Source organism: Boleophthalmus pectinirostris, unplaced genomic scaffold, assembly GCF_026225935.1.
Source record: "Boleophthalmus pectinirostris isolate CB_2022bp ecotype Guang Dong unplaced genomic scaffold, ASM2622593v1 HiC_scaffold_23, whole genome shotgun sequence".
Lineage (NCBI taxonomy): Eukaryota > Metazoa > Chordata > Actinopteri > Gobiiformes > Gobiidae > Boleophthalmus > Boleophthalmus pectinirostris.
The window spans coordinates 11,863,755-11,877,380 of NW_026571207.1; the positions used below are offsets into that span (position 1 = coordinate 11,863,755).

The 13,626-nt window shown below is 38.3% G+C and overlaps 1 protein-coding gene across 1 annotated transcript in view; it reads right to left on the bottom strand.

Annotated features, from left to right (window-relative positions):
* The window catches only part of fstl5 (follistatin-like 5), a 531,686-nt gene that overhangs the window by 426,661 nt on the left and 91,399 nt on the right, over window positions 1-13,626 (bottom strand). The window contains exon 2 of the mRNA XM_055159513.1: window positions 3,140-3,281. Coding sequence (XP_055015488.1) covers window positions 3,140-3,271 — 132 coding nt within the window. The 5' untranslated portion in view covers window positions 3,272-3,281. The remainder of the gene's footprint in view (window positions 1-3,139; window positions 3,282-13,626) is intronic.

The following is a 13,626-nucleotide window of genomic DNA, read 5'->3' on the forward strand; positions in this document are numbered from 1 at the left end:
TTTTCAAATTACAAATTCACATTCCAAATACTAACAATAAAATGCTTTGTATTTTGGCTGAGTAGATACATATGCATACCCTCCATTTTTGCATGGGTTAGGGTTAGGGTTAGCGATCAATTTTCAATTAATCATTAACATTTTTATATTAAAATGATGATCATTATTATTACTATTACTAATCTGCATAAATAAACTCAACTTTACAATATATAAACCATAACCACTATAGAGCCACATCAGCCCGTTTCACATTATAATGTGTTTAATGCAGCTTTGACACATTTGTTTACTTCTTACAGAAACAAAACTTAAAACAGCATGGCTTATTTCCATAAACTATAAGTGCTGAAATAAAACTGCTCACTCCCTTTTTGCCAATGTGGTTCAGCTTCTGCCGGACTAAAGGACACGACTCAGTGGAATATGAGTGTTCTTTCTGTGACACAGGGATGTGCTGCTCATGGTGAGTCTGTTCTGTGCGTATATCATGTTGGAGATGGTTCATGTTTTCAGAGATCAGATGTGTGCAGGTTTAGCGCAGTTCTTTATTTAACATAATTTCACTGACTTTATTTATGTTGGTCACTTTATTTTGGCTACTGTTGTGAAGACTGAAAAGTGTTTGTCTTTTGGACGCACGCACACTCAACTTTATGTTGCAGTAACTGGGATACTGCGTACTCAAAAAAAAACAAAAAAAAACATCATAACCACACTGACACTGATGCGCAGGTAAATGCACTCTTTGAGGAATATAGTGATCTCCAAGGAGGTGCCAGAGTCGAAGCGTGGGACTGTGAGGACACAACCCCTGTTTCAGCACTGTCAGATGCAGCCTTGTCTCCTTATGCTACGCACAGCGACCTACATTCGGTTTGTTGACTAAAAATGAACGTGATCGACAAAATTCTTTATGATCAATTATCAATTAGTCAACTAATCGTGCCCATCCCTACTGCTAGTACAATGTAAGACGCAGGAACTTTCAAAAAAGCACTAATAGCTCAGTTGGAGTGTTCGTCTCATTCTCGACATAAAAATATAATTGGCAAAGCAGTCAAATCCACTGACGATGTGATTCCAGCTCCCACAGATGAATGTTGTTGTTATTTAGGCAAGACTTCTAACCCTCCTGTCCCCCAGTGTCTGTGTACACTGGTGTGTGTGAAAGTGAATGGGTGAGTGGTTCCTTGACGTACAGCTTGAAGGTGGAAAAGCGCTCTAAATAAATGTGACCATTAACCAAAATCTTGCAGTAATTGTTATGTGCTTATTACCACCACCTGAAACCAAACGAGGATCTTGAGAATGATGCATCTGAATCCATTAAAACTGAATTGTAAAAACTCATATTCCTCGCTCGATTCTTGGCTCAGTATATTTTGCTCTGGGCGTTTCATCCCTCTCCTCTGTTTATAGACAGAAAGATAGATTAAGATTGAGCGTATATTAAAAGCCTATAAATATACAAACCTAAACTAGGTTAAACCAAAGACAGTAAAATAAAAAGGTCTGTTATTGTTATTAGGAAGAGCCTAGTGACGTCACTTTCAGCTCTTTCATGGGATCAGAATCTTTTGGATCTGTACATTTGTAAAGACTGATTCTTTTTAGTTTTAATTATATTTCAGAAGCATTTTTGATCTGACGTACATTTTGGTTTTTACCAATTTAGGGCCTGTTTACATGAGAACACTTGCGGGTAAAACCATCCATCCATTTTCTTCCGCTTATCTGGGGCCAGGCTCGCGGGGGGCAGCAGTCTGAGCAGGGACTCCCAGACTTCCTTCGCCCCAGACACGTCCTTCAGCTCCTCCAGGGGGACCCCGAGGTGTTCCCAGGCCAGCCCAGAGACATAGTCCCTCCAGCATGTAGTGGGCCTCCTTCCGGTGGGACATGCCCAGAACAACTCCCGAGGAATGCGCCCAGGAACAGATGCCCGAGCCACCTCAACTGGCTCCTCTCGACGTGGAGGAGCAGCGGCTCTACTCCGAGCTCCTCCTGTGTGACTGAGCTCCGCACCCAGCCACCCTACAGAGGAAACTCATCTCGAGCGTTTGTATCCAGGTAAAAATACTTTGTCGGTAAAACTGACTAAATATTTTATTGGAAGTGCCTTTTGTTTAGATGGTGATGGCGTTTTTGGGGCTTAAAAATGCAAACATCTGAAACCACCCTCCAGAGTGGAAAAGCTGAATACGCTCTGCCGTAGTGTTTCCATCTACACTTCCCAAGACGCAAAATTGCTGGTCAGATCTGCTTACATCACATACCCGTTTACTTCTCATAAATCACCACCTAGCCACCTGGCATACATGCCCAGTCGAATTCCACACCGTATGCACACAGATTTCCTCCCGAAAACGCTCGTCTAAACGTGGAATAAAAAGTGAAGACGCAATGTCACTTTTGCGTCTTCTGTTCAAACCGTCATCATATAAACATAGCCTAAAAGGGGACATACGAAAGAAATTTTATCTTACAGACATTATGAAATTCTCTGATAAAAAAGAAATACAAAATGAATCAACCCAATTTGAGCAAAACAAAAATACAAAATGTCTTAAAAGTCTAATGCCATACGTCGGACTATTCCAGGCAAAGCAATAACATCATTTAAATGTGTCACATATTACACATTTAAATCAAAACCAGAGAGGACTACCCTGAGATGTAGCTTGCAAAATACCTACAAATATGCACATTTTAATAGCTATGTAAAATAACCCTATATGATGTTACTACATATTTAGAACTCATGCCCTTGTCTGGAAGTACCACCAAACTAACTTCCTCCTCGATAATACTGCGATGAATAAACCAGTTTCAGAATTCACTCTCGGGGCCCGCTCTTACTCTTGCGTTTCCATTCTCTCACTTATGTCTTTTCCTTTTTAAATTACCATGTGAAAGTCTTCGTCTCAACTCCGGCACAGTCTTTGAAACCTCCCCCGGCTCAGAGGGAGGGCTAATGAATCATCAAGTCTTTTGCAACGGGCAGAGAAACAACAGCCATGGGAGAGTCATTTGAAGAAAGAAGAAAGCATCGTAATGAGATACGTACTTGGGCCAAAAATCTCGCGGTAGTTAGAAACATGGGGGATAGAGAAAGAGAGAGAGAGGATGGAGGGAGTACCTTATGTCGGAAGCGGACCAGTTGTCGATAGCTCGGTGACCCGTAGCCGTCCTTGCTGGGCGCTCCGCTGCAGTCCACTGCGGTTAGAGCCAGTAAAGACATGCACGCTGACCACCATCTGACCGCCGCCATTGGACTGTTCCTGAGAGGGAGAGAACAAGACAAGAACTGTAAAAGTCTAGTCAATTTTAGCAAAGGAAGATTTCAATTCTGTCAGAACCATTATGCAAATATGACTCATTGGCACAGTTCATACTTAGAGTAGTTCAATAGACCAAGCTAACAAACAAAAACTGTAAACAAGTTGGTTTCAGTGTTGTTAGCTCCTCTTATCAGGAAGATATAAGGCGGTGTCCACCAGTATTTTGACCAGAACTGAACATATTGACTCAAAAAACATTTGTCCAGTTGACAGAATTGAATTTTCTATTGTTACACAGTCTATTCATCTGTTGTTGGTTTTCCTGACTTTGCAGTTCTATTCAAAAGGTGCCAGAGCAACAACACCATGAGTAATTGAACAAATAAGTTTAAAGCCATGTCGTGCAATATACCAGTCAAAGAACTGTACATAGTTGAGGTTTTTAATAATGAAACTATGACATATGGAGATCCTTAATTTACATGTTGTTCATTGCAAAAACTGTAATTATCTAAATTTAGGAGCTGGACCGCCTCAACCTCCTCTCCAACCAACCACAGAAGTCCTATTTTTATACAACCTATCCCGACATCACTGTCCCTCTCAACTCTCTAGACCCCTTCCCTCAAACCTGTGTCTTTCGCCCATTCTTCAATCCGAAGACATCATCTATAAAGAGGGGGGGGTTCTAAATCAGCTGGGTGATCATTTTGGATAGGAGATTATACCTTCACCCTGAGTCTCCCCCCAGCCGTCACATCTATCCGTCGTCATTAAACATCTTTATCGTATTCCATTGTTGTGGCATGGTCCTTGCTAGTGAAACTGGGTTAATAACAGAAACCAGTCCATTGACTTCCCTCAAAACATCAGAACAGGTAGGCCCAACATCTTTATAATGGAATATCACAGCAAGTTTTGTTTTAAGAATTATATCTATGTAATACTCTGAACTTTCAAAGAATTGATTAGGACAGAGATGTGGGTGGGGTTGAGGGTAATTGAAAACAGAGGCACTCCAGTCCTACAATTGTAACTTTGATTAATCTGTTTGTGAAATCTCTCAGTCGTACAGGTAGGATCTAGCCTGATTCACCAGCCGGTTTCATTTTGTAGAAACCGTCTGATGAAACTCACATTAGAATTTGTTCGCTCAACAGCAGGCGGGTACTTTTTTCATTTAACCAATCGTGACATATGTAATGCACAGTTAATGGGGCTAACTGGTATATTAAGCTTTTCCCAAATCGTGTAGGAAGAAGGGCAATAACGTCTTCCCCCTTGATGAAATTCACCGAACATTGTCTTTGTTCCGGCTTTAAATTCTCGATCTCAGGAATCGTTGCCAACACAGAACGTATGTCTCTTTGCTGGTGCCCAAACTGGCACATCCAGGGTTTTTGCGAACCGTTTAGTGTATTCCGATTCCTGACCTAGTCACTGGAGCGAAATGAAATTGAACAGAGGCACTAGGATCCATAGCAAAGGAGAAATTCAGTTCTGTTAACTGAACAAAACTTTTTTGATCAAATACGTTTTGGAGCTCATCCAACGTTGCTTTTAGATGAACATATGGTTAAGAAATCTCATAAAAGTCAATTTGGCATAATATGTTTACTTTAATGTATTTTACACATTTCTACATAAATATGCTTGCTATATTTTGCCAACATATCACTGTTCACTGATCATGAATAAAAACTGCTAAATGAGATGGCTTAGCTTATAAGTTTCTCATAGCTAAAAGTTCTTGACATTTGCAAATATGATTCAATACAAAATATGCATATATAACATTCCTCAGCCAGGCGATCTCATACAAATGTTCACTCATAGTTTTATTCTTTTCACAGGCCTGGAAACACTTTACTCCACATCCACAAACAAAAATACACCAGGCCGATCTAATCTCGACTATTGTCCTCATTTCCCCATTGAAGTGCACGAACTCCGCCGCGCCAACAGCCCCGACCGACGCCAACAGAAATTGGCGGGCGATATCGGGTTCGCCAGTCAAAAACACCAACAAGACGAGAATAGTGAACCCCCCTCTCCACAGCTCCGCCAGTTGAATGCATTTGGCCGGGACAATAGATCAACCAGGCTGTAATTAGCAAAGACAATGAGCACCGCGAAACTGTCATCGGGCTAAACTCACGCTATCAATACCGCACCAATACACACCCGATTAGATCTCCTCTGGAATCAATTAAGAGGAAACAGACGTCATGACGATAATCCAGATAAGGGAGACGAAGAGCCAATATATTAAGGCAATTAAAGTTCAGGCTTCGGATTAATTAGAATGAGTGGCTGAGTCTGATGTCGCGAAGAGATTGCAGCCAAGGCAGACTCGAGGAAAAGTTGTGGAGGGTAAATATGTTTATTCAGTGAGTACGGTTGTATGGTTTTTGAATTATTGATTGTGATATCCTGACTGACCTTGCGTTGCATGGATTAAAATGAACATGATCATAGATTAATAAGTGTTGCAGGAGTTAGACGTTAGAGTTGAGTTTGGAATAAAATATAGAATAGGTCTGGGAGAAGATTCTGTCAGTGTAGTCAAAACCAGGAGTTCTCAAATCTATCAAACTGGCACTGAAATAATCCTATAACCAACCCACAATGCCCGACAATGCAAAATGAAATTGATGCCTGTAAAAACATTTAAACTCTATTCTAATTTTATTTATTTGAAGGATTTTATAGTTTTTTTTTTTTACTCAGTTTCAGTATTATAACATCTGTGTAAGCACTAGTCTCATATTTATGATGTTTTAGAATTATTTAAGGTCCTATATTACGCAAAAATTGACTCTTGTGAGCGTTAGTCATCTTAGAATGGTGTTACCTCATCAAAAACATAACAAGAGTTGTGTTTTGTTTCATTCGTACATGTTTGAGCAATCCTAGTTTATTAGTCTTTCTACATGTTCAAAGCTCAAAATGTTCTGCTCCATCTTGTGGTAGTTTTCAAGTTAACAGTTGCCTTTTACTTTTTTACACAGTAGCAATGGTCAGGTTCAGGGCTGAAATTACCCCAGTGATTCTAGTGAATATCTAGTGAATAACAGGGGTCTCCAACCTGTACCTCGGGAGCTACCAGTAGCTCTCCACCCCCTTCCAAGGGGCTCGCCAAGGGATTTCGGAATTATACTATTGTGCTGAAGAACAAAAATTTGGTTAATTACATGCCTATTACCATTGTTCATGTATCATTTTGAAGCCCAACTTTGTGCACAAATAAATGGACAATAGCTTATGTTGTATAGGCATCTAACTGTACCCAAAGGCTCGCCCTCTTTCTTATAATCGTCTAAATTTCCTGCGGTCGCTTAAACGAGCAGCTCTCTGGTACTTTTGTTTTGTAAAGATAGCTCACCAGAGGAAAAGGTTGGAGTCCCCTGGTGTATAGAGTTTAAAAACACAGTGGAACACTTTCGATTTTACTGCAAAGTTTTCCTTTTGAGAGAAAAAATATGCAGGGTTTGTGTGTGAAACAAAACACAACTAAAACTAAGGGTATGTTTTTGATGAGGAAACTTTACATTACATCAACATACGTAGATCAGAAAATTGCGTAATATGGGCCCTTTAATTGTACTTTCTACATTTTAGATTTGCATTGAGGACATCACATATATACATGATTGTTTTATATATATTTACCTCTGCCAAGGAGGTTATGTTTTTGCCAGTGTTTGTTGTTGTTTGTCTGTTTGTTTGTTTGTTTGTTTGTTTGTTTGCTTGTTTGTTTGTTTCTTTGTCTGTTAGCAACATAACTCAAAAAGTTATGGACCAATTTTGATGAAATTTTCAGGATTTGTTGGAAATGTGAAAAGGAAGAACTGGTTTCATTTTGGGGCTGATCCGGAAGAAATCCTGGATTCTGGATCACTTTGAAATTTTAGTTAACATTGTGGTAAATGGGGCCAAAAATTTTGTTTCTCAATATCTCGGTTAATTATTGACCAAACCCCATGAAATTTGACTCAGGGATGGACAATGGGATCCTCTTTCATATTCCAAAGGCTGATCCGGATCTGATCCAGAAGACTGATTTTATCGCAATTTATATAAAAAATGGGGGTAGTCCTTGGCGGAGGTCTGCGCTCTCTGAGTGCTTTTCTAGTTTAGATTAAAATGCTCAAAGTAGATGCCCTTTGGTTTCTTGAAAATATATGTATTAGTGTATGTCACTTTTTTTCTTTATTACATAATTCCATATATTTTGCTTCATATATTTGGCGTCTTTGATGTTTATCTAAAATGTAGAAATTAGTAAAAATAAAGAAAAAACAAAACACTGAATTACAGGGATGAGTCCAAACTTTTAATTAGTAGAGTATGTTTTCATGAAATCAGAAGTACTTTAAACTTAACTTTTTTCATCTACCTTCCCATAATCCCCTTTTACCAAACTTCCTCTACACACTGGCCCGTTCTTGACTTCGTGGATTTGGCGGGGAAGTCGTGGATGTGACGTTTTCTCCGTCAAAATCCACTGCTGACTGCTGTGTCTCGGTTGGGGACACATGAGTGACAGCGCTGAGGCCCATCTGTCCCTTGTTCTTCACCCTGACACTGACTCGAGGAAAAGTGACACTAAACTGGCACCTCTGTGGGCTCACGAGGGCGCGCCGGAGGTCAGGGCTAAACTCCGGTATGGCGCTATGTCAGTGTGATGGGTCTGATGAGAGACTTATGGTCAATATTGAATCAAAGAAGCTCCTTTTAATTACATTTGAATTCAGATTTTTTAAACTTTAGATGGTAGAGGTGTGAACTTGAAGCATGTAAGTTTGTGGTTTGACACTTGTTTCTAGATGTTGTGCCTTGAGCAAGACAGTTCACCAACTATAATGTATATGTTTTTATGTGATTCATTGGGGTTGACACAGATAGGCAGTTTTACTTCTGTCAAATTGCCCCAAAGCAGAGTCCTGCACCGGGTCAGGTACCCACGCAATAGTAGCTGAACCAGGCGGGTTTTACAAGCAGGTAGTGATTACATACAAGCGGGTCAGGTGAATCAAATGAACGACGAACGGGAGAAAAACAGTTGACGTTCGTCCAAGTACAAGTGCCGTTTCCCGGTCTTTTCCCCAGAACGATGGCAGACCAGGCTTAAAGAGTGACTTGGCGGCTGCACTCCTGGTTTAGTCCTGGTTTAGTCCTGGTTTAGTAATGATTAAGTCCTGATGATCGGATCGGCAGCTGCGTCGTGTATATATTTATGGTAATGACACGGATTTAGTCCTGGTTTAGACCTGGTTAAGTCCTGGTTAAGTTCTGGTTTAGTCCTGGTTTAAGCCTAGTGTAGTCCTGGTTCAGTCCTGGTCCAGTCCTGGCAGTCAGCTCTGCGGTTGCAGCTTGTATATATTTATAATCCGCTAATGACACGGCGTAGGTTCAGTCCTGGTTCAGTCCTTCAGTTCTTGACCAGTTCTGGTGTAGTCCTGGCGATCGGTTTGGCGGTTGCGGTGTGTATATATTCATGCTAATGACACTGGTTTAGTCCTGGTTTAGACCTGGTTCAGTCCTGGTTTAGACCTAGTGTAGTCCTGGCCCAGTCCTGGCAGTCGGCTCTGCGGTTGCAGCTTGTATATATTTATAATCCGCTAATGACACGGCGTAGGTTCAGTCCTGGTTCAGTCCTTGTCCAGTTCTGATGTAGTCCTGGTGATCAGTTCAGTATATATTTATGGTAATGACAATGGTGTAGTCCTGGTTTAGACCTGGTGTAGTCCTGGTTTAGACCTGGTGTAGTCCTGGCGATCGGGTCTGTGGTTGCAGCCTGTATATATTTATAATCCGCTAATGACAAGGTAAATGGTCAGTCCTGGTTTAGTCCTGGACTACTGGGCTGTCGGACTACTGGGCTGACCCTGTTTATCTTCGGGCGGGTAACGGGTGGAATGTTAATGGGTCCGGGCGGGTGCAGATTTAACTTTGATATAATCATGGGTTAACTGGTGCTGTACTGTGCGGGTCTCCAAAAATTGACCCGTGCAGGACTCTGCCCCAAGACAGCTGTGGCCAGAGGCATTTTATACGAATATTGTTAAAATTCTGATTTTTGTTGTAATATATCAAGCTTTAGGATGTAATCACTAATAGAAGTGATCATGTTCAATATTTGAGACTTTTCCTTTTAGATATGTCTTATTCAAGTACAATGTCACATTCATGACATTTTAGACTCTCTGACGTTAGACCAATAAGGGCAAATGGGTGACTCTGAGCAGGAGACTTTATTTTATTAAATCCTTGGCTCATTCATTTGCTATGTTATGCTCTTTTTGACTGAAAAAAATTAAATTACTTTTAAATGGTGCAAATAACAAAACAGTGTTCAGCCAAGTAATAGGTTTCAAGGGGGTGATCACGATGACTGCCCAGACAGCATCCACTTCAGTTCCAACAATGAATAATTATAACAGAGGTGTGGGAGAGTAACAGGACAGATAATACTCCCTACAACTGTACAACAACTCACCCTTATGTAACAGATAACCCAATGTCCTGTCAATCATCATACCATTTTTGCTGTTTTCCTATGGACGCTTGTATATAGCTGAGATTTTTATATTTTTATTACTTATTTTTCTATTTTATTTTGACTTGTACATGCACATTTATATAATTACGCCTTATTGGACATCTGTCTCTTGCTATCTTTTTTGCTTTGATTATTACCATTTATATTTTTTACTCTTTGTTATTATATTTATTGTGATGAGTGAGCTACTGTGTCCAAATCATTTCCCTCGTGGCTCAATAAAGTTTGTCTAAGTCTAAGTCCAAGAATAAAATGTCTAGAGAGACTAAGAAAGATTCATCCTTCAAATAGACTGACTCTTGTTTTGCTTTTTCAAAAATATAAGCCTGCACTATGTAATATTTCTGGTTGAGGGTGCGCCACCTGCTCGACGGGGACATTTGCTTTCTCTGCAAATTCCATTTTATGGCATTATACTTACCTTGCATTTATTCTATTTCAGGTATTTTATTTTTAAAAAGTTACATAGCACACATTTGAGTTATTGTGTAATACCATGGCCACTTCAGCTTACATTCAGATATAAATAAAATGAGAATGTAGAGCGAATCTGAAGACATTGTCAGGACCATTAAAAGGTGTTTTGCAAAATGTAGTCATTTATTTAAGTGAAGTTAGTCAAACCTTTTTTTATTAGAGTTAGTCAAAGCTCTTTTATTGGCAGTGGCATCAGTCCCCTTTCATTGGTGTTAATCTAAACCCTTTTATTGGTGTTACTCTAAACTCTTTTATTAGAGTGAGTTAAGACCCCTTTTATTTGAGTTATTCTAAATCATTTTATTGGTGTTAGTCCAAACCCTTTTATTGGCATTAGTTGAAACCATTATATAAAACCCTTTTTACTGGAGTTCGTCTAAATCATTGTAATGGTGTTAGTCCAAATTCTTTTATTGGAGTTAGTCAAAACCATTTTAATTGGAATTAGTTAAAACTATTTTATTGGAGTTATTCTAAACTATTTTATTGGAGTTAATCAAAGCCCTTTTATTGGAGTGACTCAACCTTTTATTGGAGTTATCCTAAACCCTTCTAAATCATTTTATTGGTGTCAGTCCAAACCCTTTTATTGGTGTTAGTCTAAACCATTTTATTCTGTCTAATGTAATCTCTCTCTCTGTAATTTTATGATGATTATTTATGTTTTGATTTGTTTTTCTCGTGAATTTATTGCATTTCTTATTCTGTAAAGCACTTTGAATTACTTTGTGTACAAATTGTACTATACAAATAAACTTGCCTTGCCTACAGGAGTTAGTCAAAACACTTTTTTATTGGAGTTAGTCAATCCCTTTTCATTGGGAATTATTCTAAACAGTTTTATTGGAGCTATTCTTAGTCAAAACCCTTTTATTGGTGTTAGTCTAAACCATTTCATTGGGGATGTCCAAGACCCTTTATAAAAGATCATTAATAACATTGAATTGGATTTATTCAGTACCCTTTTACTGGAGTTATTGGAAATCATTTTATTAGTATTAGTCAAAACCCTTTTATTGGTATTAGCCTAAACCATTTTATTGGAGTTAATCAAAACCCTTTTATTGGAGTAAGTCAAAGTCTGGACTTAGTCAAAAATCATTTTATTGATATTAGTCAAAACCCTTTTATAGTAGTTATTTCAAATAATTTTATTGGAGTTAGTCAAAACCCTTTTATTGTAGTTATTCTAAACCATTTTATTGGGGGTGGTCAAGACCCTTTATTGAAGATAGTTAAAACCATTTTATTGGATTTATTCTATACCATTTTACTGAAGTTATTGGAAATTATTTTATTAGTATTAATCAAAACCCTTTTATTGGTGTTAGCCTAAACCATTTTACTGGAGTTAATCAAAACCCTTTAATTGGACTAAGTCAACCCCCTTTTTACTGGAGTTATTCTAAATCATTTTATTGAAGTTAGTCAAACCCCTTTTATTGGTGTTACAAGTATAGGTTTAGAGTTTAGAAACCTTTTCCTTGCTTACAGGTCAGATAAAACCAGAACAAATAGTATGAAGCCGCGTATCTTCGTGCACAAGTTTAGCTTCCACCTTGATAAGAACTTCGCCTAGAGTCACCAACCTTGACTATGTACAGTGACAAATCGCTTATGTAAAAGTCAGCATGTTCTGCCAGCCTGATGATGAATTAACCTCACAGCGGGACAGGGGCCTGCAGTCCGGATCGCAGGCAAAGTTATACAGTCATTTGTGGGGGGAATTAACTATAGGTCATAAAGTTGAGATGTAAAAGTGCGTTAGAAATCATCAAACTTAGTAAAGAAGCAACGGTAATTTCAAAATGTCTATGTAGTTTAGGTGTTAGTGTCCAAGAAGGTGGATTTGTTGTATTTTTAGCGATGCAAAATGTGAATATAGAGTGTATTGTCTACGATACAAAACTGTCAAAATAAGCAAAAAGATCAGAAACTTGCAGCGTAATTTTCCAAACAAGATGGTAATTTACAGGCACGTTTTGCCACTTATGTGATGGATTGATATCTTTCAATTGTTGCCATTTAGAAAAAAGGAACAATCAAGTCTTCTTCTCTGTACTTTTGCAATTGTATAGCTTTCTTTACAAATCTGCTCGGTATTTTAGAAAGTTCAACATTAGCAGCAGCTCTATTTTACTCATCCGTTCACTATTTTGATCTACCTTAAACAGCTGGTGTGTCCTTGGGCAAGCCACTTGACTCGGATACTCTTCTCTAATCACTGTATGTGTAGTTTTGGATTTTGTATAGCTTAAAAAAGACATTATGCTTCATTCAGGTATTTAGTATTAAGCTATTACATACGTAGATCATTGTTTTATATTTTGCAAATTAGAAACTGCAGTACAAACTTAACCAGGTCTATCCGTGGGTTTCAGCTTCCTCTTATATGTTACCATTTTGAGGACGGTCGACCATTCAAAAGATATAATATTTGATTTGAAATGTTATTTGAAATGTGATTTGAAATGTTATTATGTTATTCTGAAACCCATGGACTGACTTGCTGTTCTGTTCTTTTATTGGAAAAACTGCCATGTAAAATTTTTGTGTAACGATATCCAAGTCTCACGATACGGTATTGTCACGTTATGAACCTCACGGTACGATATTTATTGCGATATTGTGGGAAAGCTCACGATATGGTGGGGAGGCTCACGATCAGGGATGTAACAATATCGAAATCTCTCGGTACGATATTTTCATGATATACATCTCAGGGTACGATATTTATTGTGATATTTTATTTCATCCAAAGAACTAAGACTTAAAAGTGCTAAGAACAGTTATTTCTTCATATAGTCTGCACCGAAATGGAGCAAAGGATCATGGTCTATGTAGTTCCCTCTGTGTTTTTTTTTTTTTTTTTTAGGCAAGGCAAGGCAAGTTTATTTGTATAGCACAATTTGTACACAAAGTAATTCAAAGTGCTTTACAGAATAAGAAATACATTAAAATCATAATAAAAACTAATCAAAACATAAATAATCATCACAAAATTAAAGATTAAAATTAAAAAAGAGAGAGACATTAATTACATAAATTAGAGAGCTATTGCTGCACCATAACTTTTAATTTAAACAAAGAGACTTGTCATTTGATATATTGTGATGATCCACGATATTATTGTGAGAACTTTGACGATACGATATCACGATATTTTGGTTACTGTTACATCCCTATTGATTCTGTGAAGTAAGCACAGTAAAATCGATGGTGAAAGGGGGTGGGGGAAAACAGATTTTTTTTTATTTATTTTTTTTACTCATTATTACTTTTACTACTTACTTTTTGTATTAG